General features: G+C 40.9%; 1 protein-coding gene across 1 annotated transcript in view; it reads left to right on the plus strand.

Annotated features, from left to right (window-relative positions):
• The first annotated feature begins 5,084 nt into the window (after positions 1-5,084).
• DAPK1 (death associated protein kinase 1) overlaps positions 5,085-27,519 on the plus strand; it is a 98,861-nt gene continuing 76,426 nt past the window's right edge. Inside the window, exons 1-2 of the mRNA XM_015849289.2 lie at positions 5,085-5,329; positions 5,483-5,629. Coding sequence (XP_015704775.1) covers positions 5,568-5,629 — 62 coding nt within the window. The 5' untranslated portion in view covers positions 5,085-5,329; positions 5,483-5,567. The remainder of the gene's footprint in view (positions 5,330-5,482; positions 5,630-27,519) is intronic.

Here is a 27,519-nt window from a genome sequence, read left to right on the forward strand (position 1 = left end):
GGCATTTTATTAATGCAAACACACCCTTATATAACTTTTGGTATAGAACTTGCTAGAAAGTGGGCAAGGCTAATCCCGCCCATCGTGAGTATTAACTAAGGAGGAGGGACCTTTCCCGTCACATCCCATAGCCCCGCCTGCCACCTAATACACTACAGGTCCCTTCCAACCTTGTGATTCTGAGATTCTAAGACATCTGCAAGAATTCAGCAGTATAGTGGAATACTGGTGTGCCACTGGACCCCAGTTAGTGCAGCTGCTGAGGCCTTTATACCAACTCACAAAGAAAGGCCAAAAATGGGACTGGGGCAGAATGGAACAAGAGGCGTTCCAGCAAGCAAAACTAGCTGTTAAACAGGCCCAGGCACTGGGTATATTTGATCCCACCCTTCCAGCTGAACTAGATGTCCATGTAACTCAGGAAATGCTTGGCTGGTGCCTATGGCAGCACCAGAATTCCATTTGAACCCCAGTTGGGTTCTGGTCTCAGGTTTGGCATGGAGCAGAAGGTACAGTATGACTGAAAAACAGTTATTGGCTGACTACACTTCAATACAGGCATTGGAGCCAATAAACCAAACAGCTGAAATTGTAGTTAAAATGACCTTGTAAATTCAGGGGTAGTTGAAAGATCTGACCAACCTTCCTAAGACAGGGGTGGCCCAAGTGCTGACAGTGGCACAGTGGGTTGCCTGTCCCAGCCAGAGAAGTAGTCTGCCTTTGTCATCATTGAAAGAAGAGCTTCAGAAGACCTAGTGACATATCATAGTGATGTGCCATAAGAGACAACAGTTGCTCCACCTGAGATAAGTCCTGTTAAGGGAGGGAAATATCCTGTTCCTGAAGATGCCTGGTATATGGAGGTTTGCTGGGATGTGACATCATGCCCCAACTGCTGACACCTCCAGCCCTGGAGCAGCTCTGGTCGCAGCTGCTGTGAAGCAGCATGTACAGGTGTGATTTTTTAACAGCCATCACCATTACAGAGATGTAGTGAAGGACAACCAAAGCAACAGATACTTGTAAGGCATTTGGGGTCATTGAGTGAAAGCTTTTAGAAATATTTCATTATCCACATTTTTTTCCTTTATGTGTAGGTGCTCTGAATTTTTCATTTGGTTCTTGATTGAGATAGTAGAGATCTTAGAAAAGGAAAAGGAGAAAACAGATGTGAAAGCAGAACATCATGTGCTGCCTTGTGCATACTGTGCAACAAATCAATATAAAGCCTATCATTTTGCAACAGCAGTACTGATTATTTTTAATTTTAAGCATGTGCATCTAGATATCAAGATGTCATCCAAACTCAAGTTTTACTACACAGTGTGCTGGACAAACTGGATCTTCAGTTTCTCTGTAGAGTTCATGAAGTAGGTTGAGCATTGCCAAGGACTTGCAGAATAGGCTTTCTTGATTTCTTCTTTCTAATGCAGGTTTACACTTCTCTAACAGAGTAAAATTTACAATAAAATTTAATAAACACTGTTATATAATTGATGGGTTTGGTTCTCATAGGGAAGTAACCTCTTTGAGCCTGAAGTCAAAAATCCAGAGGACATCCTCATGATACCTTGAGACAAATATTTTGTCTCACAGAGTATCTAATCCTATATGCAACACAGAGTTATGTTATTAAGAGCAATATTTTAACTAAATGCAACTACAAATTACACATTTTACCTTGCTGAAATTGCTTGTTAAGAAATTTGTGTCAAAATGTTTTGAGTAAACCTTTTCATGAAGAGATAGTTCTGTCAAAAATAAAATTGATCATTTATGGATTTTCTATTAAATAAATACACAATAGCACACATTTATGTGGAAGAATATTTGCAAAGAAGTTAAGCCAAAGAGCTGTAATTTCTGGTTAGTTCTAATTGCAGTTAGTGGTTATACTTGGGTCATTTGGAAGGGGTTTTAGTAGTCTTAATTCAGCATCATGGAAAGACACAACTACCATGGCTACAAGCCTTCCTTTTTTCATTAGCAGCTCAATTTTTCCACTGGAAAAGAGCTATTGTCAAGGTTGTAATCACAGAGGGAGTGGCATTCAGCTTTTGGACAACCTGAACCCCAGAGTGCTCTGGCAATACTGTGGGTCTGGTCTTTGGCACAGGGAGATGCTGACATGTGCATTTAAACCCTAAAGTAGCTCAGCTAATCGGCTACTTGCAGCTCAAGTCAGGCATTCAATTAATCGTCTTGTCAAGGAGCTGCTTTGTGGGGATGTACGTGATACAACCCCTTATGAATAAACAAATGAATTAGCAGATCCTAGATTAGCTGCAGCTCTCTGGGGAGATGGAGCATATTTCTTTGTACAAGGAAATGACATAAATATCTAGAAATTACGGGAGGCATTAGTTTTTGTGGAGTGCTTCTGGAGGAACAAAGCCCGGCATTCTCGTTATGTTATCATCTTCGTGGTTTTCAAAACAGCAATGAGACAAATTTTAACAAAATGGTATTCTGCTGACCAAATCACTAAGGAGTTATTACTGCAGCCTGTCCAGTTTACCCTGTGCCACTGACATGAATGCAGTAACAGTGCTGAATCCCTTGCACTCAATCCCTTGTCCAGGTCATCAGTAAAGATAATGAACAGGACAGGCCCCAGTACGGACCCCTGAGGAACACCAATCATGACTAGTCACAGCTGGTTGTAATTCTCTGGGTCTGGCCCTCCAGACAGTTCTTTATCCAGCAAAGAGTGTATCTGTTCAAGCCACAAGCTGACAGCTTTTCCAGGAGAATACTGGGGGAGATAGAGTCAAAGGCTTTGCCAAAGCCAAGACAGACAGCATTTCAGAGAATCACAGAACTGTAGTTGTCTGAAGGGACCTCCAGAGATCTAGTCCAACCCCCTGCCAAATTGGGCTCCCTACATCATGTTGCACCAGGTGTCCAGATGGGTCTTGATTATCTCCAAAGGAGACTCTGCAACCTCCCTGGGCAGCCTGTTCCAGTGCTCCGTCACCCTCACTGTGTAGAAGTTCTTTTGCATATTGGTGCAGAGCTTCCTATACTCAAGTTCATGGTTATTTCCTCTTACTCTGCCCCTACAGATCACTGAAAATAAGTTGGCTATATCCCTTTGTCTCCCACTCTTTAGATATTTATAAATACTAATAAGATCCCCTCTTGGTCTTTTCTCAAGGATAAACAGACCCAGGTCACTCAGCCTTTGCTCATAAGAGAGGTGTTCCAGGCCCTTTATCATCTTTGTAGCCTTCCACTGAACTTTTTCCAGGAGATCCTTGTCTTTTTTTTTTTTTTTTTTTTTTTTTTTTTTTGGATTGGAAGCCCAGAACTGGACACAATATTCCAGGTGAGGCCTAAACAAGGCAAAATAGAGGGGGAGGATCACCTCCCTTGACCTGCTGACCATGCTCCTTTTAATGCATCTCAGGATCCCATGGTCCTCTTGGCCACAGGGGAATACTGCTGGTTCATTGCCAACCTGTTGTCCACCAGGACCCTCAGGTCCTTCTCTGCAGAGTTCCTCTCCAGTAGGTTATCCCCCAACTTGTACTGATATATGCTGTTATTCCTTCCCATGTGCAAGACTCTACGCTTGCTTTTGTTAAACCTCATCTGATTTCTTACTGCCTAGTTCTCCAACCTATCTAGGTCCTGCTGAATGGCAGCACTGCCTTCTGGCATGTCAGCCACATTTCATTCCAATGCAGTGTAAAACCTGAAAGCATTCAATGCAATCAAAATTGCTTAACTATATTTGTCAGCAATTTTACATTATTTTTCCCATTCATCACATATGGAATCTAACACCTGTCTCCAGAAGTCAAAAAAAATGTTGAAGGTGCAGCTATTGGGCTGCTTCTGCTTGTCTGAACCAACAGAGTTTCCAATTGCTTCACTTGGTGCAGGGCTGTGTTGCAAGGAATACCCTGAGCAGCATACATGAGCAGTGATGGTAGTGCAAAATACATGTGTGACAACAGGTGCTGCCTCTGTGTGAGCCCATGGCGATCACAAAGACAACAAGAAAAAATGTGAAAATCACAAAAAAACGTTTTGGCTGGCTGCAGCAATTGTCTTTGCATCCACCGAAGAAGACTTCTCCAAAGCCAAAAGGAACTTCTTAACTTTTACCCAATGCTTGTCAAAAGTCTTGGGCTGTACAAACAATGCAGCCACCTCAAATGTGTGAGTTATGACTTGAAAACCCATCAGAGACAAAAGCATAGAAGATGGGTTGAGTACAGGTCTGCTTGCCTTGCTCCTGTGTAACAGCAGTGAAGGGCAGTGATGCTCTGACTACCCTCATGTCTGTGGTGTGGTGCCTGTGGTGCGCTCCTTGGAGGCAGCATGATGGAACTGCACATCACAACCCCTCTGCCAGTACCTCCATTTCATGTACATCATTTGGGCCATAGAAAATTTTGACACTCATCCAAGTCCACATCATGATTCTCTCAGGAGATTTCAGGCCTTTGCTCACTTGGAGCTGAGCTTAGAGAAGGCTGGGCTCACTCAAATGCTAAATGGAGTGAGCATAACAACACACAACTGTGCTGAACTGACACACAGCCGTGCTGAACTCTTCACCTCTGATGAGCAATCCTTTTCCTAAGAATCATAAAGCTCAGATGGGAGCTGAAAGCTGCTCGGTGACCTGACGTCATACATTCCCTCAGGGCTGAACAGTGCAGATGAAAGGAACACAGCAGCTATAAAGAAATGTATGCAGCTAAGTTCCAACCCAGCACTGGGCCACATGCTACAGAACTTGGCAGGCCAAAACCATGCTGCCACAGACCGCAGGAAACCAGGGAAGGACAACGGGCGGCAACCATGCAGCATGGCAGCAATAATGCGTTGGGTTTCACGTGGCCCAGAGACACACCGCCCCACACCGGGTACACCCCTCCAGCGAACGGCCACACGCCCGGCGTAGATACAGCTTCCCCTCTCTGGACAGCGGGCTACCCACGCGCCGCGACCTCCATCCCTCTGCACAATGGCGGCCGCGCGTGCCCGCGGCCGACCCAGGGCGGCGCCACCGCCATCTCCTAAGGCCGGGCAGAGCAGCGGCCGCCGCCCGCTCTCCTCGGTGGGGCCGGGGGCGGGGCGGTGGCACCTTCCCATTGGCGGAGCGGAGGCGGCCTTGTGCTGTGCCTGAGCCGGCCGGGAGCGGCCGTGTAGGGCTTAGGGACTCGTGCGACAGAGGACGAGAAGGCAGGGGAGTAGGGGATCGAACGATCAAGCTCCGACCGACCGGTCGCGGGGGGCGACCGCTGCCGCCAGGCGGTTCCCAGCGCGACAGCGAGCAGGGAAACCCCTTCCCGCTTCGCCTCGCCGGGGTCAGGTGCGGGGAGGCCGGGGTGTGCCCCAGCCATGCTGGGTAGCGGAACCGCGGTGGAATGCGGCGGGCGGGCGGTGCTACGGAAAGGGGCGGGGGTCGCGGAAGGCGGGGGTGGTGCGGCCGAGGCTGGGCGTTCACATCCGCGCTCCTCCGCAGGGCGTGGGGCGGCCCCGGCGTGGCGGTGATGAGGGCGTCGAGCAGGGGCTGAAGGCGGTGGTCAGCGGTGTGGCGCGACGTGACCATGACGGTGTTCCGGCAGGAGAACCTGGAGGAGCACTATGAGACCGGCGAGGACCTCGGCAGGTGGGTGCGGGGCGGCGGCGGGGACAGAAGTTCTCATTGTGCCGATCTGGTGCCTCGGGGAGCGGCGGGAGTGGGGCCGGCAGCGGTGCTGGGGTGCGGTGGGCAACGGGCAGAGCCGTGCCGTCAGCCTCCGGCTCAGCCCCACTCAGTTCGGCCAGCTGGGGTTCGTCATCCTCCCCGCTTCTGTTAGAGAAGGCTGCGGCATTTCGGGACAGCACAGGGCCGAATCTGTGTCCTGCGGTGATGTCAGTGATTGCAAAGCTTGGACGGTATCACATTACTGCAGGGCTGTGCCGAGGGCAGGGGATGCCCTGGCTGCCCCCGGAGGGGGGGGAGGTCGATGGATCCGCCTGGCTTTGCGTTGTAGCGGGGCTCTGAGCTGTGGGACTGCGGATAGAAAGGAGCGGCATGTTATCAGGAACGTTTAAAGCAGCAGAAACGTACTCGTGCAGGCGCATGCAGAACCTTTTCTTACATCTCAGGTGTCTGCTGGACAGTCTTGTGTTGATTTGTTGGATTGATATGTGGTATACTGAACCATGTATTTCGGGTGTGTGGTCCAAATATTCTATTTGGAAAAGAAGATTTTGATAAGAACACGTGAAGTGTTCTAGACTTTGTTTTTCAGTTTCTGGACTACTGAAACTGACACCGTGCTTGTGCTTACAGATGCTGGTACATGATTTATCTTACAGAAGAAAGTAAAGACAGAATCAGAAATTATGTGTTGTGTTTTCTTAAAATTCTTTACGGAGGAAAACAGTTCCAACCTGCTAGTTCAGGAAATAACCCCTCATTTATTCGTTTTAGAGGGAAGGTGTCAGTGCAAACCTTGATCCCCAACACCCGTTTGTGAAAAAGGGCTGTTTCCATAACAATGCTTACATACTGAAGAGGTTCGATAAGGACACTCATAGACAGAATGCAAAAATATGGGGGTTTTCCCATGCAAGCATGCTTCAGAAGTCTCATGTTAGCTCAAGAATGAAGCACTGAAGGTGGGGAATTTCATTTTTAAATCATGGGGAAGTGCAAATACTGAATGATGTTGGACAACATTTAAAAAAAAAACAAGTGGAGTTTTTTGTTTTTTTTAATTGGCTGAATATAATGTAATAAAATTCAGTAAAAAAACCCAAATTGTTGTGTTAATGTGATGAATTAGAAACAATATGTTACAGTATCGAGACTGTTTGCTTTTCTCCATTTTAGTGGTGTGAAACCTTGGCATGCAGTTTAAACCTGTAACATTAAAGAATTTAAAATAACTAGTTAAACTATTTGTTTTTTCCTTAAAGAAAGTGAATGTAACAAAGAACCTTACTGATTTTTAGTAACTGTTGTGAGAATATGCTGATTGATCATAAGTGTAGCCTGATGTGTAGGTTTTGCTGTAAAAATAAAAGGCCCTGAAGAGTTCACCTCAGTATCACTTTGAGAAATGCCCATCATTCTATGACTAAATGCTGTCATAAAACAGTAGGGGTAAAGAAATCTCAGCATAGTTGTTGAGCAGTTTAGTTTGCTGATGCGTTTAACTTGTTTTTGAGCTTAAGCTTCTAGGATTTCTTGAAATACTCTTGTAAATCCCATTTATCTCTCTTGCTTCTTTCCCCCTTAGGCTTATTACTTTATTTGCGAGTGTGTTTATATGCAAACATATCAACCCTGAGTGAGGCTTAGGACTAAAGAATCAAGTGACTATTAAAAGCACCTGTGACTTTACTATGTTGGGGTTTTTTTTTTTGTACTTATATGAGAACTTGAGTCATGATCTAAGATTTGGCTAAGCACTGATTAAAGGGGTTGCTGTTGTTTTTTCTGCTTTGTTTTGTTTTGCCTAAATCAGCCAATTTTTCCCTTGTAAGGGATGAACTCATTTGTTTCCACTTAGCAGCAGCGGTGAAACAAATGAGTAGGTAAGCAAACAGATTATTCTTGTGTTATTTTGTTGATTTTTATTGTTGGTTGTTTTTTTTTGTCACTGAGGGGTATTTGCATGTATGGATCCTGAAGCTCCTAGGACCACCTGCCTTTTGAGAAAGCTTTGTGAAGATGCAAATACTTCGACATTTTTGTTTTCACTATTTTTTTCTTCTGAAACATTTTGCTATCTCTGTTGCCTTGCAACACTACTGGCAGTAACTAGAATAAAAAGTAGCTTTGCTGTTCTAGCAAAGGTCTCTCAAAGAAAATATGTGGATTGTTTAAGTGAAATTCCTGGTCAGAGCTAGTAAAGAAGGTTTGAAATATTGCTTGCAAAAAACCTGCAGATGGCTAAAACAAGGGGAAGAGATAATGGCGTGCCTTGGCTCAAAATATGCACTTCTCAGTTTTATGTTATTAATCGATGCCATTGAAAAAGTAATGAACAGTCATTCTCTTGCCAACATGTTAGAATTTTTATTCCATTCTTTGGTTTGTTTTGATTTGTCACTATAGAAAATACGAGGAAAAAGATCTCAGAATTATGAATACCTGTGGAATCATTCACTTTTTTTTCATCTAGACTGTACATGAATTGTGCACATAGCTTTGTGATAGCTGAAGTGAATTTATTTCTTTTGTCCAGTTAAGCTTTTGAGTGTCCCAAGACTTGTCAACCCAATGCTGTCCACAGGACAGAACATCATATGTGGGCACTGTGCTCTTGACCATTGTACACGTTGTTCTATGGTATACTTTCTTGGATCTTACAGATTTAGTGTTATGTATCGATGTGTTATACAGGTGTAAGTTATTGTGTTAAATAATCATCTATCTATGACATTTCAAAGAGTGTTGGAGATTCTGATCCTGCTACATTAGAGATTATCTTGAAAGGGTAACAAATTTACTAAACTGGGTTTATTCATTTTATTTCTGCCTGCAGTTGCGAGCCATCTGACTGTACATTTTAAATACCCTACTGCACTGCCACTGCTTCAGTTTGCCCAAAAGATGGGAATTAAAGTTCATCAGTATTAAAAACCTTATTGGGGAAGGAGACAAGGAAAGACCTTGAAACTAGATCAGACTAATAAAAATGTTTTTTTGTCTGTGTGTGTGTGTGGGTTTTTTTGTTTTGTTTTTTTTACTCTTCTGTGATGGACTTTGCCTGGAAATGGTTGCTGTGAGAAATGATGCTCAGGAAATGACTGGGTGTACTGTCCAAGCAAAGCTACACTACATACATCGTGTTTGTTTATATTAAATGAAGTGACTTGGTTCATAGTCTTAAATACTAAACAACTTCTGCCTCTGCTTTTCTTTCATTTTTTTTTCTTTTTTTTTTTTTTTTAATCATTAAACTTCTCAGTGTTTCCTAGAAGAGCTGCAGACTTCTGAAATAATGTCTCAGAATTGAAAAATGGCACTTGTGTTGCATTGTGGTTTGCCACTTACTAGGACAGCCCTGTTGTTTCAAGAAGTAGGATGAGAGATCAGTATATCAGACAAATTTTAACTTGTTTCGAATGTTTGAATTCACAAGTGAAACACTTTCAACCACTGTTGAACGGAACAATGGATTTCAGCATTTCTGGAAATTCCTGTGCTTCAGCTTAGTGAGCTACTAAGAAGAGTAGCTTCCAGGGTTAGCTCACTGCTTTCTGCTGTTATCTAAGGTATCTAATAACTTTATCAGTCCAGAGGGGAAAATGCATAGGATAATGTGATGCAGGTGCTGATAAGAGAGAATAGGCAGTTGTGGAAGTGTGTGTTTATGATCTGAAAAATGTTCTTTGGAGCATTCAATTAGAAGATAAATCTTTTCTAGGCCATGTGGGATCTGATGTCAATAGTAAGCAGTGAGTACATAGGCAGAATATATATGTATATATATTCTGGTTATTCATACTTCAGTTTTCAGAAGTGCTTATTTGTAGGACTGCAGAGGCTGTGTCCCTCACCTATCTTTACACTGGAATAGTAAATACATGGCACTCTGATGTTGAGAGGAAAGAGAAAGTGGTGGACAAAAAAATGCTTGGGTGACAACTATAGCATGACCTTTGTGGTTCTTTTCAGACTTTACAACTCATACTAATGAGCTGATGTGCTGATACAACCTAAACAACTCATACTAATGAGCTGATGTGCTGAAATTGTGCATGTATTGTCAAGTTCCATTATGAGATACACAGCATGTGAAAATTCTTCAAGATGATGTTTCCTCTCAGAATGGCCAAGCTGAGAACCATGCAAACTGTCTTTTTAATAGTATCACAGGGTGATGTTTATTTCCTGTTACTTATTCTATTAGAAAGTGATGATAAGGGATGGATGAGGGAAGGAGCAGTTTGAAGGATGGTCTAGTAAAGCTTTTTTTTTAATTACATTTGTCTAAGATTTTAAACTGTGCCCGTGGAAATTACTGGATATTGAAGATGGGTAACAAACAAACCCAAACCCCTGGAGCAGTTTCCTGAGTAACTTGTGTAAGGTTCTCAAAGATAGAATTCAGTACTTTTCTGACTACATGTATGCAAATTTCAGTAATATGTGATGGTGAAATGCAGTAAATTGAATGGGCTGAAACTGTTGGCCCCAGTTCTTAAGACGCCTGAGTGGCTGATGAAGCCTAGCTTGCAGCAAAGAGCTATTTCAGTGCTTTCTCTGAGCTGTGTATGTGTTGTACCAGTACTGTAAGCTTTGAGAATCAGTACTTAATGCTTGCCTTGATAACACTGAGTAGAGCATGTCCTGGCCCTGCTGGTTGCATGGGGGCTGAAAAAAAAATCCTTTAGCTGTAAGAGTGGTGTTAAGAGTTACTCTTCTGGATCTCATCTTACTTTACCTCAAGTTCAAGCCTCAAAATGGCTCTGTTTGGGAATGTATAATAAAATGCAAGCTGCAGATCATGCAGGCTGCATGCAGCACAGCCACTGACAACTGCTGCATTTTAAAATGTGTTGAGAGGTGTTGCTGCAGGAAAACCACAAGAAGTGCAGCTGCTTTTTGGTGTAACGACTTCTTTCTTAGCTTATGTCTCTGTTCAGTGTCTGATTTATAGGTCTCCTAAAACTGAGTGTAATTAACTCTACAGCTTGCTGATTATTATTCAATCATCTAGATGCAGAAATATTTGTAAATCTGAACTCATCAGGAAGTAGATTAAAATGTTTGTATGTTTGTCTTTGATTTCTAGCTAGACTCTGTGAAGTACAGTCAGCTCTTGAATTGATGTGCTGAGCGTGTGCTTAAACTTTAATTTGATCTTTTCAGCTTTGCTTTTTTTTTTTTTTATGAGTGTATAGGTGGTTTTTTTTGTTTTTTCTTTTGTGTGGACTTTTTTTTTTTCATCTCTGCTACTTACCTCTACAGATGTTTGGATATATCTCTTTCCCTGTTAGAACTATGTGTACTGAACAGTGTTTGGCATATTCGGCTTAGGAGGAGGCTGAGGCTCTGTTTTCATGAGGGCTGTATGCCAGACTGAGTCTAGGCTGATGGTAGCTGACAGGAGTAGTATCACTTTCCCCTGCTGAATGTTTCTACCCAGTTCTTTGATGCACAGATGCTGTCAAAGAGAAGAAACAACTTATATCTATTTTATGGTCACAGTTCACACTGTGTTTCAACTTGCAAGGAAGTCTCTGCAGATCTGCCTCAAGTTAAACGCATGGGAGGGACAGAGGTAAAGAACTGTAGCGTGAAGGCAAAAGAACATAGGCTGTAAACCAGGAAATAAACTTGAAAACAATGAGAGTGATGGAAAGTACTGAGGTGTCAGGGTAATCTTTCCAGGCAGTTGTTAAAGTTGGTAATACATTAAGAGGCCCATCAGTTTTTGGAGGAAATTACGTATTTCCTGTGAGAGTCACAGCTGGTCCTTATAACCAGGTGTCCTGTTTTTGCCGGATTTTGTTAGTCTTGCAGCAAACATATTGGCATAATTGTATGTTATGGAGGAAACAATGTCTGTTAAAACAGTGGTTTAGTAGCTTCTGTTTCCTGAATGATAGAGTCTCAAGTAAGGCTTCTGTCAAACTCTCTTTTGACCCCACTGCTGGAAGGTGGGTGACCCAAAGGAGTACTATCCAGCAAACCTGAAGAGCCTTAATCACCACCACAGTAGATCTTATTTAAACAACACTAGCTTGTGGCAGAATCTGAGGTGGACAATGAAAGTCTGCTTCTCAGGCAGGGTCCTGGAACTGAAAGTACTTCCTTGCATATTTTCATTACACAGTATGTATAGAGTAATGTGAATGGTGTGAAAGTTAGTGGAGCAGTGTAGTAATTTTGCTGCAGTCAGTTCACATAACCTGGAGCTGATATAGCAAGAGTGGAGCCTGTCTTGGTCAGTTGCTGGGTAACATTCCTGTCACAGTGCAGAGGGATGCTATTCTTCTAAGTACTCTGAAAGAATGAAAATGTTTAAGGAAATGAAGGAACTTTGAACTTGAAAGATCTAAATTAGATTTACACTTTAATGTTCACAGGTAAGTGAACAGGCTGCAAATTGAAATGCTGCTGGCCTCCAGAAGAGAGAACTTTGAATTCAGGATTTCTCTTTGAAACCAGACCAGTTTGAACAGGGAACTGAAATTCTTTTAAAGGCTGAGCTTGATAAATTAATGGGGAGTTTGGCTTGACACTGCTGTGGGGAAGGAGGAAGCTGATAAGGATTTATACTTTGTAGGTCTCTTAGATGAGCTTTAAATCTGTCTTCTATACAAGCACATCATAGTCCTTGAGGATATTTCCTTCTTTATGAAGGGTATTAAATTTTGTTGTTACATGCATTGATGTTGTGATGAATGTCTTCTAGCAGGTGCTTTTCACCTAAATCCAGAGCAGATCACACAGTTTAGCATTGTTGTGAAACACTGCACTGAGTGATCCATTTGGTGGTGTGTAACCTTACGGTTTTGGTTTTAATATTTTTTAATATATATTTTAATATTTAATATTTTAATGTTTCATATTTTATCCCTTGTCTCTTATTCTCTATTGGTTACATAACCAGATGTGACAAATGACAACTTCTGCTTGAAGATACAGATTCACAGAATTGTAGGGGTTGGAGGGGGAGGGGACCATTGAGTCCAAACCCCCTGCCAAAGCAGGTTCAGTGATACAGTAATGCTGAGGAAGGAGTATCACTGTGTGGCTGCCCAGACCAAGTGTATGCATTCTCCACCAGCAGCATGGAGCTTACAGAGCAGTGGCATGCCACGTTTGTAAAGGAGCGAGTCTCTCCCTGAATAGCCTGTCTCCACATTTAAGGTGCTGCAGGTGTTTAGAGCATGTTGTCTGTACTTTTCTAAAAGCAAATTAGCTCTTACCAGGTGATGGCAAGTGTATGAGGGTATTTCCACATCTTTGGAGAGTTTGCAGTCAGTGTAAATTATAATCATGCTTACAGCCTGATTGACAGGTTTAGTTTTGTTGGATTTATTGCTGAGCTGTTCGGGGGAATGAGCTGTTGAAAAGGAAAAAACACATTGCTGTATGCAGTGCCCTACTGCTTGTACATTTCTTGCCTCAGCTCAGTGGTAGGATTGCCTTTAACTGAAGTAATGTACTATTAATGTTTGATTTCTACTGTATCTTTCTTAGTGAGTGATCAGTGTTAGTTATAAATTTTTGCCGGTTATTTGAGGAGGTCCTGCTTACTGTCTTGTATGTCACTTGGCTTCTGGGTTCTTGTCCCTTTTTTCAGCTTTATCTCAAAGGCCATCTCAGACTCACTGTAAGGCTTGAGGTGCAGGATGGTGTGTGCCTCTGAAAGACTTTGCTGTGAGTGCCTTGCTTGCGAGCATGCCTGTGGGGCCAGGGATCAGGAGAGCCATGATCAGGAGCTACAGTGTTTTGAAGTTACTATCCTTACAGGAGAAAAAAGGAAAGGTGTTCATTTTCTGGAGTCTGTGTTAACGTTCAAGACATGATTACAGAGATACAGGATGGTGCCTTTCGTCTCTTTGGTCTCAGCTGAAGTTTTTAGTCCCAATTTGTGTTCCAGGTTGTCTGCAGCTTAAGAGGGCTGTTTTTGTTTCTGAAATTGTGCCTTGTAGTCTTGCTTTTCTAAATGAGAAGAAAACCAGTGTTAAAAAATTAAAATGCTGAGATCCTGTGCTCTCTTGAGTGCAGATTGGTGTTTACTGTGCTTAGTTGTGTAGGTATCAGTAGGCACAGGTAACTCTTATGTTACTTGGTTGTATTGTATTCTCTTCTGGCACTACTAGCAGCTAAATTATTTTGCCAAGTTCACTGGAGATCTAGTGGTATGGAATTTGTTTCTCCTTGTGCAGACAGGGAAATTATATTGCTGGATATTTTACTTGGGTCTTGCAAGTTCTTGGCCAATATCCCATCACTTCCAGTAGCTCCTTTTGGCAGCTTATTACTTCCTAAGAAAACCACAGACATGGCAGTCTTGGTCATAGCATCTGTGAAACATTGGGTTAACTCCATTGGTGCAGATTTTTATGAGCGTGGAATGCAGGCATTTGTTCATAGCTGGTGAAAATACATAGCTGATGGTGGTAACTATTGGGTTTGTAGCTGAGAACTTGCTCTACCAAGTAGTGTCATCATGCTGTTTGTAACTGCTGTAGTTTCCATGAAAATAACTAGGAGGCATTACTTTTGGAGCTGCAAGAGTTGGGTCGTTTGCATAGGTTTGCTGTCTGTTCCCCAGGAAAGGAAGGCATGACAGGGAACAGCTTAGTATATTGTCTTTGTTATTGCTTTCTATTTGAAGGGGCCTTCTGATACTGTTTACTTTCTGCCTATACTGTTTATGTTTCTGCCTAAAAGAAGCATTGCTTTTTCTGCTCTTATTACTAGTTAAAACATTGATTGAGGAACAGATAGTTCCAGACTACATCTTACAACTGTTCTGTTTCTGGTTCCTCTTGTTCCTGCAGAAAGGCTTTCCATAATGGTTTTCTCTGTGGGTATGTTGCCATCAGGTAGCTCCTGGTGGGTGCTGCAGTGCTTCCTTCTTAGCCCACCCAGGTGCCCTTAGTGTGTGACCAAACCTGTCCCTAGGAGAGACCAACAAAGGTCTTTGTCCACACCTGACACACTGCCCTTGCAAACACCAGAGCCTTCCATTGTCATGATGAATGGCAGAGGAGCATGTAGACCTCCATGGCACTTCGTGGAAATGCTGCTCTGCAAATGACAGGGAGCCTGGCTGCTGATTAAACCTACATTACAAGGGCTGTTACTACATGCTCTGAGCATGCTTTCTCACTGCGGGAGCTGTAGGGCAGACAGGCAGGCCTTCCTTTGCATGGAGGTTGGAGAGGGCAGTTTGCAGTATATTTTTTTAAATGTTCTGAATTCCTAAGTGCTCCAGCTCATCTGTGAGTGTGAGCAGATGTAAATAAAGACTAAAGAGTAAGGGAAGCAGACAATTACTTTGCTGTAAATAGCAGCTCATAAAACCATAACTTAGACAGTCAGTTACTAAAGCTTTTGGTATGAGGTTTGATTATGTGATAGAAACTGTGCTCTGTTTGCAGTTCTTTTAATAACAGGTTTTGGTGTCTTCCTAAAAAAAAAAAAAAACAAAAAAACTAAAAAAAACTAAAAAAAAAAAACTTAGTTCAGTCAAAGAGAGGCATCACGTTCACCAATGCAGATTTTCTTGCAGAGCATCAATGAATTATGTGCTTATGGATTTTATTGCTTGGTGCATTTCTTGTGTATGTAGCTAATGTCAAAGTGATCGCTGAAAGGGGAAAACTAAAAAACCAAGTATAAGCTTGTGGTTTTATGTGTTTCTTTGTGTTCTGGTACTGGGAATGTTAGTAACCTGTGGATTTTACAGTGATTATTCATACCCAGTGGGAAGTAAGTGAGATAAAATCTGTATCATACCTTCAACTGTATCCTTTCTTAGGAAAGCGTAACCAGTTTGGGGGCTTTGCAGTCTGTCTTCATTTCTGCTTACTGTCTTTCTAGCAAGTGTTTATTTGAATAATCATTGCCTTGTCATAGTATTAAACCTATTTTTCAAAGATAATGGAAAAACAACTCCTTAAGGTAGCCCTTATATATATTTCTCTGCTCTGAGTGCCATGCATTTGAATTTTTGGTTTTGTGACTTCAGTGTAGAAAGCCCCTGGAGCTGGAGCATAGGAATGTTTTCTAGATGAACATTACCATTATTCATTAAGATCATAAGTTGTCTGTCATAAAATGGAGGTTCTGAAAGGTGAAATAAAGGGAAGTTGTTCATTATAACAAAAGAGTGGTTGGCATAACTGAAATATAATAAGCATTATCATTAGATTCTTCCCAAGCTGCCAGACAAGCATGTGTATCAAACAAGCTTCAGAATCTTTTGCTATAAAGGGGAAGCAAAGCAGGAAGCTTACCTGTTTCTTTTTACAAAATTGCAACAACAGCATTCCTTGCTTAGCATCATCAAAATCAAATGTTTCTTCTGATCATATACTTTAATACTCACAACAGGATCCTAATTTCTAAGGAACTTAGGGCTGGTCTATTGTACATCTAACTTAGAATTAAAAACCATATTAATCCTTCCAACACTTAGGAGGCTAACTTAAGAAGTAATGTTAAATTCTGGTCTGGTTTACAAATTTCTTGAAAAGTCAAAAGGGAAAAATAAAGCTCTAAAGAGCAATACAAGTATTAAGGTTCAAATTCTGGCGTTAGGAACTAGCACAGTAAATTATGTTCCTTATTTATATGGCTATTTATTTGGGCATTGATTCTGTAAGTACTTGTACATGCAAGCTCCTTTTATTATTGCAAATAATAGCTAGCATAGCACTTTAAGAAAAGTGCATTTCTCTGTATCATTTCACCTTATTTCTAGCTTTTTCATTTCCATCAGAGATGTAGCTGTTATTTGAACTGTTTACAAGTGTGAGTACCCTGTTTTTCATATGGTAAAATGGTCTGTGAAAAGGCTTTAACAGATGTACATATATTCAGACCAAATGAGTCCCAGCAAGCTCCATTGTTATTACAAAATGGCTGGTATCCAGCTGGCTTGGAAGTTTTACTCCACACATATTCCCTTGGCTTATATAGTAGGTGTGCTGTGTCTAGGCATGGATTCACATTATAATTTTAAACCACGGTATCTATGAGTAGACTTTTGTCTGAAGCATTTTCTTAAGCCTTTACTTGGGCAACTGAAATAACACGTAGTTCTTCCTGTTCCGGAGTTTAATTGCTAAGTAAAGTGCTAATGTTAAGGGACTTGGCAGAAACAGCAGAAGATGTCTTGTATGACATCTTCAAGCTATGCAAGAGTGATAAGCATGTAAAGAATTATATATTTGCTTATGCTTACAAGGGGATATCCATCAATTTGTTATTCCAAACACACATGCAATAATGCTGCAATTGTTATTTGTGCCTAGGCAATAATTTGATCAGGAAAAAGAAGTGTCTTGGTATTTCTCTGCCTCTTGTATAAAGTTTCTTTGGTGTTGATAACTTGTATTTCTTGCCTTGTCTACTGACACAGCAACAAATGTGCATGTCTAGCATTATACAGACTACATAAGTGAGTGCTACATATATAATATGAAACTGAATTGTTTGCTGAATTGTTTGTGTGTGTTCATGAAATGAAGCAGGTTTTGTGTATGCATCACAACCACCTATTCTGACAATTCTAACAATTTGAAAGTGGCAAAAAAAAATTAATATTTAATTGATTACTTTAGGACTTAAATTGTTTATTGATTGCTGTAATATGGTCACTGAAGTTTTCTTTGTAGCTCTTTGTTTTGAATCTGCAGTAACTTAAGGGCTTCCAGCAGGACAGAACCATCAGGCCCTAAGTAATGTTTTCTTATTTTTTTTCAGTGCATCTTCTCTTCCTAATAGCTGCTGTCAGCACAGAACCAGGGTTCTTCTGCTCAATCCCATTTGCATTCCAGAACTCAAAGTGAATGGGAAAAAAAAATACATCTGATATCAGAATTGCTGCTCAAGCTGGGGTATCTCTTTTAAGAAACATCACAGAACTTCTAATCAGCGTGCAGTATCTCTTTGTTCTGATTATCAGCAACAGCACAAATTGACTTATTTACCTGCCTACTAAGCCAGATTAATCCATTGATAAAAGCATGATTTAGAATTCTCAACCCATTACTAGTAACCAGGTTGGTCTAAAGGTGTTTCTCTTTTTCTTATTTTGTGTAGCTTGGACCTTGGAAAACACTTTTGCTATTTGTACACAGATGCTAGTTTTCCTGTGCCAAAAATGTTCGTTCTATCCACTAAAAAGTTCTAGCAACAGTGCAACTCCTCTTTCTGGCAAGGGCTTTGTAAATGCTTGAGAGTTAAAATAAATCTTCCTGCTCCTGTTTTACTTCCTCTTCCACCACGTGCTTTCTTCCCTTGACCTTCAGCTGTGTTAAACTAATTTTAAAGGGCACAGCTTGACCTAATTGCTTAACAGAGTATGATCATGGAGAAATCCCATATATTGTCTGCTAACCCTGCGGTCACGATTTCTTTAAAATCATGTGCTATTTTGAAAGAATGCATGGATGGGAGGGCTGTGTGTTGGTGCTGTCTATGCAGGATTTAGCAGCTGCATAATCTCTCACTTTTCTTCATTGTTTGAAGTACCGTTGACAGTGCCACCTTTTCTGCTTGAAAACCACTTATCCTTCATTCTTCAAGGCACTTAAAAACAAGACAGAAAATTGCTGTCCAGCTCAATATGAATCTCTGCTTTGCTGTTCTACCCAAAAGAAAAATATGTGGGTGTGACTTCTTGTGTGAACTTCCCTTGAAGACTTAACTCAATTTAGGTGTGAGTGCGCCATGCATTTAAACACATGCAATTAAAAGATAACTGCTGTCAGCCCCCTCGTTCCCAAAGTCCTCTAGCAAGGTTGTCTGTGGCCCTCGGGCTGTGGGTGCTGGCTGCCAGGCCTGTCACAGCTCATGGCCCACTGTGAGTGCCAAGTGGAGAATTGCTTTCCCTGGCTCCTCTGTGGGGCCAGTAGATATGCACAGGCAGATTGGGAATTATGTTTATGATAAATCAAGTCAGATTAAGTGGGGATACAGGGTTTTTTCTGATTCACAGAATGACTTAGTGACAGGAAACTGGTTGATGAAACTAATGGTTTGAAAAGTATGGTGCAAGCAAAAGCATGCATTTCCTAGCTGTGTCTGGATTCCTTAGGTAAACTAATTGTGTGATATCAGTTTTAAACTGTCTCTGAGAGCTAATTTTGACTCACGTCCTTGCATGGTACCTGCTACCCCTTACTCCACTTCTGGAGAACTGCATAAGCCTTGGTGCCATCGCCATGCTCCTTCAGTGGAGAGAGAAACCATTTTCCATAAATGGTACTTTTTGTGTTAGATCCAGTATTACTTGTCCCACTTAAATATAATCTGATTCTTCTGTGTGTTGTAACACCAAAAGAACAAGTTCAGAAAACTGTGTGACTGCTTGCCCTTCTGTCTGTGATGTGTATTGCATACCTTGTGATTGCAAATTAATAACTAAATAATAAATCAGTGTCATTCTGTCTGTGCACTTCCATCGATCTGTAGGTTATGTGGAACAGTCCTAAGTTCCAGTATTGTCAACCATACACCTGTAAATGTTACTGATGTATTGTTTTGCTGGTAGATATATAATAGAAGCTGATAGAAGCTGTCGGGGCTCACTCTCTCTGAAAAATGTGGGGGAAAAAAGAAAAGGATCCATATGGTAGGGTTTGTGAGGAGAGGTGCAGCCCATCCTTGTTGTGCTAAGCAGTGTGTCAGCTTTTGATGTTCTTCTGTGAAACAGAGCTGTTAGTACTTGCGTGATGGGATGGTTACTCAGATGAAATAAGTGTTTTTTGGATGTGTGGTTTATTTATTTATTTATTTTTGGTTGGTTTTTTGTTTGGTTGGTTGGTTGGTTTTTTTGTTTGTTTTGTTTTTTTGTAGCCCTCACAGGACTTATATCTTTACATCTTGCCAGAACACTGGTGAGAGTGTGAAGTGAGTACCTGAAGCGTGCCCAGAACTGTTGGCTTAGGTTTGTTGCAGGAGTGTTTGTTCACTTTTAGCCTGGGTGCTCTCCTAGCAGAATCCAAAATTTGTTCCTAAGACTTTGTCACGGTTTGAATGAAAATCCACCTGCGTCCGTGACAGAGGGCCATGGGCCCCGCAGGGGCCCTAGGCTGAAATTTAAAAGTTAATTAGGAAAAGAAAACAGCGGCAACGATCTAAGGAGGCACACTTATTTACTAAATACTATATTGAAATACAGGATAACACAATATAATACAATATAATTGAAAATTGAGCTAACGAATCAAGCAAAATAGGAGAGAGAATGAGTCCCGTAACCGAGAGGTCTACTGTGAAATCTAGGCGAAACGGTGAAAGCTCCCACACACTCCCCTGAACGCCAGAACTTGAAAGACCCCAGTCTAGTCTGCGACCGAGATAATATAGAATCCAGGTCCCGTGACCTATCGTGTTGTTCCCTGGGAGATGTAGTCTTCTTCTGTAAGTTGCAGATTCAGTAAAATAATTCATGCTTTATATGATGTTATGATGTGGAATACTGATAGCAAAATTACAAAATTATTAAACCATGACAGACTTGCATCTGCATCGTCAGTTTGCTATCTTAAACAAAAATATGCTTAAGTACACTTAAACCTGTTAAGGTTTTGCTGATACTTTTTCTTCTGTGATGTCCAAGCAAGCTTAGCCAACCAGTAATGTCAAAGTGAAGTGAGAGAGCTTAATGGCTTTTATCTTAAAAACAAGGGTGGAGGAGGAGTGGAAAGAGACTATTTGTCTGTGTGGATGTATGGTATTTGGTTTTCCGTGCATGTTTTTTACTCCATTTTTACCTCACACGTCAACTGTGTTGTCTTGGTGTGCTCTGAGAGGTCCTGTGTTTAGTCAGCTGCATATAATGGTCTAGTAATTTATTTTATTTTTTTTTTCCCTGCACCCAATTTGGTGTTCACTTTTTTTGGGATTTAGAACTTTAAACACATTTTAAACAGCCTCATTTAAACACTCCTTTCTTTATCCTGTCAAATGTTGTATTTTTAGTAGTGTCTGGATATTAGTAACTTTTATTGTGGATGACAACCTGTACTGATCTGGAAAAAAAGGGGCATCTCTTTGATACTGTTTCTTTCATACAGCCCGTGCTGAAGAACTCACTGGAAAAATGTAAGTTCGTAACACAATCATTTTTGAAGTAAAAATTGAATCAATTCTTTAGGGAAAGGGATGAGCCTTCTGGGTGTGTTCAATTAATTTCTTTGTATCATTGTTTGCAAAGTGTGTGTGCAAGTGGTGGTGCCTTGAGGCAGCAGGTAGAGGGCATTTGTTCATCCAAGGCAGTCTTGTGCTGGGACAATGGCAGGTGGGCTCTGTCTAGCCTGGCCTTAGGAGCCACGTGGTCCTGAAGTGGGGCACTGCTGCAGCTCTAGTGAGGAATTGCTGCCTGAGTCTGCTGTTGCTCTCCTCATCCTCTTAGGCAGCTTCTCCGCTGCACAGTGTGCTTAATCTCTGCAAAGCATTGGCCAGTTTGCAGAGTATATTGTAAATATGTACCGCTTGTTTGTGTGTAGTTTTGTTCAGATTACTTATCTACTCTGTATTCTCCTGTCTCTTTCTTCATCACTATATCAAGGTTCAGTTGCTTCTATATCCCAACAAAAAAAAAAACCACATATCACTGTGTGCTGCTTTGACTTGGGTGTTTATCTTTGTTCACATTTGTCCTTTGCACTTTACCTGCTATTCAGCCTCAACTGAGTACTTGCTTCCTGATACCTACTAGATTTTTTCTTTGACTTCAGTGTGTCAGAATGCACTGGCCTGTTCTTAATACCTGAATATCTGACCAGCGGTTGAAGTTTTTCAGAATGTTCACAGTTATGAAAGGATAGAAATGTCTTAAGACCTAGTCTAAAATAATCTGTTTTCTCTGTGTAATGTACTCTTAGCCTTTGTCCAACATCCTGATTGTAACATGTACATCATAAAGTTGTCTTCTGTGATAACAAGCTCACTTTGATACTTTGTGAATCAGCAGAAGTTTTATTTTTTTATTTATGGTTCCATGACTGCTTTCACGTTGTTCCAGAAATCTCCAATGAACTCAGTTGATTAATCACTTTTTTTTTTTTCCTTTGGAGGCACCAGGTTTAATCCTATTAAATGTGTTGTGTACAACCTAATGTCACAGTCAATACAGATTTCTAGCTGAAATTCCCAAGTGGCCAAGCCAATCAGTTCTTCTCTGGGATAGGAACACTAAGTGGTAAAGAGTATATGGGAAATAAATGTTATTCTTTTGTATTACATTTCAGATTACAGGGACAGCTATGTTTTTTTTTACCATTCTGCTTACTTGAAATGGCAACCATTGCAATATAGCCCTTCTGTTTGTATTAGATTTTTGAATGTAGTTTGTCAGCAGTTAAGTGTTTGGTATTAACTTTGCATTTTTTCAGCATAGGTGATCTGATGCTACTGCTGGCAAATGAAAGTATCAAAATATTCTGAATTTTGTTCTTTCTACTTTATAATTCAGGGAGGAAATAATGTACGGGGAATATTTTCTGACCTGTCTTCTTTTTTGTTTTGTCTGTATTATTTCAAAACAGTGAACTTACATTTCATGTTAGGTAATCCACCTGTAATTGCACTGTGTAAAATCAAATTTGATGCTTCTAGAATAATATCCTAAATGTAGTGAACTACCTAGAATTCAGTTCAGTTTGGTTTCTTAACTTGACATTGACTGACTTTCTGAAGTTGAGAGAAGCTGTGCACCATGGAAAAGTACTGGAGTTCTTGACTGATCAAAAGTGGTATTAAATTGCTCCTTGGTAACATCATGTTGCATGACTAATAGATTCACCTCTGTTTTCAATAGACCAACTTAAAGGAATTCAAATTTCAGAAAGTTGCAGTGCCTAATTACTTGTTGTTGGGAAGTAAAAAACAAACAATGACAAAAAAGAAACAAAAACCAGGTGCTTATCTGATACCCCCAAAATGTATTTCCTCTTGGATTTCTCTGGCTAACATTAATTATTAGTATGTGTCTGGTAAAGCAGAAGACTTAAGGCAGAGGTTTTGGTGTCATCAATGAAATCTGAAGGAGCAGAAAATAAAAATGCTGTAAGTGTTGGAAAACATTTCTTGCTTAAAGAACATTAGTACAAATAAAGTTGAAAGTGATCTCAGATATTCTTAAATTCTAGTTTGCCTACTTATATGTTGTCTCTTTTGCCTATTTTAGGGTTCTGTCTTTCCAAATATGTAAGGGGCAACATAGCCTTGGAAAAACTTCAGTCTGTTACCATTCATTTCTAAGATGTATGGTGGCTTTTCTCCTCTGTGACTTATGTGAATACTTTGTTTTTAAAATGAATGTTAGAATGCTAATAGCTAAAAATGAATTTTGATTTTTATGAGGTCAGACGGAGGTGAAATGTGACAGCAGGAACCAAGTGGTTGAGGGTGCAGGAGTGTGTGTAAGTATGTGCATAGATGTTGTCAAGCCTTTGCTGAGGCAGAGGAGGTATTTTAGAGGAGATTTCTTCCCACAGCGCTGTACTGTGGAACTGCAACTCTGCTAACTATCCAGCACAACAAACCTGTGTGTAAAGCATATGATATTTTAAACTGATTTTTAACACTAATGAATTATAAATATATATATATGTTTGTGGAAATCTGGGGGGGGGGGGGGTGAGGGAGGGAGGGAGGATTAAAATTCTTAATAAATTCCATGGACAAATCTACTACTCTACTTCATAGTACAAATTTTTAAATTTGTCTTATGTTCTATCCCAGTTTACTTTGTGTTTCTTAATACGTGGTCTGTGCAGGCTCTAACTTTAGAGAATAACTTAAGGATTCAGAAGGTATTGCCTTCTCTGCCTTCATTTTATGATTTTCAGCACTGATGGTTTTCATTTCACTCTGACAGGTTTATTGCATTTACTAGTAGTGTGGCATCTGGGGAGAAGTTTCAGCACCACACATTGAAAAATTATGTAAGACTAGAAAAGCGTAATTATTATTATTATAAGTGCTGTTTCTCCATGATAGTGGTTTTCCCATAGTGTCTTTGGCAGCGGGTATTGTCCTGTATGCTCACTTTGACTCTGATACCTCCTCTGCTTCTACTGCAAAAAAGCAATGCTTATGCTCAGGTACTGTTAGTCATATTATCTACAGCCTGCTCAGCAGAGATAGTATTACCTTTCATGTGGGTGACACTTAAAGCCATTCGGTCATTTAGTTTCATCTTGCAGCCATTTTCCTGTCTCCAATAAAACCACCTTCTATCAATCTCTGTAAAATGGTCTTCTGCAAGCTTGTTTACAGTTGCAGAGTAACTTTCTTTTTTCCCTTGCAACTTGAATATAAGATGTCAATTAAATTATTTGTTCCTGTGCCTGGTTTTATGTCATCCTAGGCCTAAGTTTAGAAATATATATATTTTTATAAATCATCATGTTATTTTGCCTGCTTCTCTCTGTTGCCTCATGTGATGGGGTTTGCTTTGTGTCACTGCTGGGCACGGTCTTTAAAGAACTTTTCTGGAAGGAGTTTGTACGCAGTGTGGAGATGTTTATTTGTGTGCCCCTGATGCATTTATATCTAATTGCTTAAAGCAATGCTAGTTCACTGTCTAATGGAAGTCTGAACCTACACACCTACCAGTTTCAACTTGTTTTCTCAAAATGTTCTTTACAATAGAGTTTGAGATGGACTTTTTTTTTTTGATGGAGGTTCTTTTTCCATTTCTTTTTCCTGAGAAAGCTTTCAAAAACAAGCAGTAAATATCTTAAACTGTGTAGTGAGTGTATGGAGAATGACAGTGAATTCAAGCCTAACAAATACTCCCAAACAGCTTCAGCTTGCTGATGTCTTTATTTTGGTAATTACTGTTGCCAGTGTAATGAAAAGTAACTCAGAAACTTTTCTGACTTGAAGTTGTGACTGCATGATTTTAAACTTGAAGGTATTTGGGGGTCTTGTATTCTGTTTCATAGATGTCTGCATCATATTTTCAAGCTGATTTTTTGACTGCCGAATCTGCAGGAGCTGTTATGCATTATGGCAGCTGATCTCTCTTCTTTCCTCTGTCATCACCAACAAGCTATCACTTCAGCTATGTTTCTGCCAGATAGGCAGTCTGAAGGTTACACTTGGAGTAGCACTTTTGCAAACTCATTAGTTGTGAGGGAAATTTTGCTGGTGTCACTTTGGGAGATGTCTTCATTTGATGAACTCATTTTTCTACTTCTTGCAATTCTGTTACAGAACTTCTGTTCCTTACAGCAAGCAGCCACCCTTCAGCCATGCTGAAGCTATAAGTCTGTAGCAGACTTACTGTATGAGAGAAATACTCCATTCTGGGAGGGAAAGGGAACCCTGACACATGGCTGCCACTCTGCAGAGTTAAACTTGCTTGCCACCTTGTTCTCTGGACAGCCTGCCAAGACCATAAGCAACTTCCGTTATTTCATCTTGTCATCTTGTCATTGCTGAGGGTTGTAATGCATATGGTTGCTCCTGGCTGATAACACTGGGTGCATCATACAGGTTTTCATAACAAAACTATATTCATGAAGTGAGAATCTACATATTGAGAATGTTGTTCATGTGCGAATACTTGCCTTTCTAAAGTTGTGCAAGTCCCTTACGTTCCAGGTCAGTTGCTGTAATCATCCAGTCAGGTCCCCGGACAATAGAAGAGCAAGGGCTGATGTGCTTGGCAGAGCAGCAGGTTATGTGAGCTGCCTCTGCTCTGTGAGTGGGAGAGGAAAGCAGTCAGTCATAGAATATCCCAAAAATATTATTGAATCCAACCTCTGGCTCCACAAAGGAGCCACCCGAAGTCCAAACCTTGTATCTGAAAGCATTGCAAAAAGGCTTATTGAACACTGGCAGCCTGGGACCCTAACCTGTCCCTAACCCCCAGCTGCCCTTCCCCTGTAACCGCTCCATGCTGTTCCCTCAGGCCCTGTCAGTGTCACAGAGAGCAGAGCTCAGTGCTGCCCTTCTGCTCCTGTGAGGAGTGCAGCCACCATGAGGCCTTCCCTCAGCCTCTCAGATGAGCAAACACAGGGACCTCAGCTGCTTCCTCATCTATCCTTCATAGTGTTTGTGTGGACCGTGGTGGAGGCTCATGCCCAGGGCAAAGTATGTGGATCAGAGGAGGAAAAAGAGATGTTTCTGGAAACATAGGGTTTCTTTTGGGGCAGATTTAGTTTATTTTTTATCCCTGTATTATATATGTGAGCATCCCCACATTTTGTGAAATATGTCCGGTGCTGTCCTCTGCTCTCATGTTGAATACCACTGTCTTAGGTGGCAGACACAGGTAAAAGGTCTGCTGTGAGATGAGCTTGTGGTGGAGGCTGAACAGGGCCTCTCCTTAGCCATGCAGTGTGCACTTGCTCCTGTGCTTCTGGAGGCAATGCAGAGCAGGCACCGCTATGCACGAAGCTACTCCTGAGTGCTGATGACATGAGGAGTGGCAGTGGCTGCATGGTCTGATGGGATGCAGGACCCTTGTGTGAGGCAGAAGGAGGGCCTGCTTCTGTCCAGACACACCCCTGACATGGCGTGTTCTCTCACAGTCTTAAGTCCATAAAGGATCTGTTTCTCAAAATTAAAAAGGGCAATTACAAATTATTTTCAGTCCTGCTCTTTTGTAAAGTGAAATGTAGCAAATGCACTAACATACTGATCTCTGCTTTCTTGTATTTCCCCACTGACATTTTCTCATCCATTTGAAGTGAGCAGGGAGAAACCTCCAGTCGCAGTGATTTTTCTTAATCTGACACTTTAAAATGAAGAAGTAAAAAAAAGAACCATGACACTGAGGTGAGAGGTCATTGCGTTGGTTTCCTTGACCATTTGTGTTTAACTGAAAAGCTGTGGCTGGCCATAGAAAAGGCAGGGTACTTGCTACTGCTTTTTTACAAGTGGTTCATGCTGAGAAGTATGTGGTAATTTCATGTAATAAACAGTGTTTGAGTTTATTGCTTCTATGAAAGACACTGTAGCAGACCTTAAGAGGAGCCTTGCTTCAGGCTAGGCTTCACATAACTCATAAAGGAATGATTCTTTATGTTAGAAAAGGGAAGGAAATGCATAAATGAATTCGTATTCTTGAAGCTAAAAAGAAGTGTCTTGGTAAACTGCTTTTGTAACAAAAATGTAAGGAAAATTAGTTGCAACTTCGCTTGCGCTATGAGAGCTTGAGTCAGTTCTGTCTACTCCCTTTGGTATTCTGTATGGGAATATCATAATTTTTTTAAGCAGGCAGTACTGTTCAATATTTCTGGTATTTACTTGAGAAATCTTTATGTAGAAAATCAAATATTAAAGCTATCTGTGCTTTCTGAAGTGAAATTGGGGTTGTTTGTGATTTACTTCTGCATACTAAAATAAGTAGAAGTTGAAACAAATATATTTTTGATAAAGAAGACTGTCATTTGTATTCAGCATTTTTATTATTATTATCATTTACAGAAACATCTTACCAAAACTTCAGAATAATGCTTCTATGAATAGTTAAAATTAACTGAATGCCTCTTGTACCCTTGCAACGCGTCAAGAGGACTACTCCCTAACTTTCTGAAATATCTGAAAAATTGATCTCTAAAACTAATGACTGAAAGAGTAAATGCATTTAGCAAGTGACATCTTAAAGTTTTAAGAATTCATGACAGAGAAGAAGGCAGAGTAGTATCTCTATGAAGGGTGGACAGAGAAAGTAGTTTACTGAAAATGCTGAGTTAGCTATGGGTGAGCTGGTTCTGCTTTTTTTTTTTTTTTTCTTTTTTTTCCCCTGGGTTATTATCTGAAATATTCTAAGTAGAAGGAAGGTGATGATTGCAATGGGGAAGAGGCCTGAATCCCCAGCTTACCTGCACTCATCTGTT

The sequence above is a fragment of the Coturnix japonica genome, chromosome Z (genome assembly GCF_001577835.2).
Source record: "Coturnix japonica isolate 7356 chromosome Z, Coturnix japonica 2.1, whole genome shotgun sequence".
NCBI classification, from domain to species: domain Eukaryota; kingdom Metazoa; phylum Chordata; class Aves; order Galliformes; family Phasianidae; genus Coturnix; species Coturnix japonica.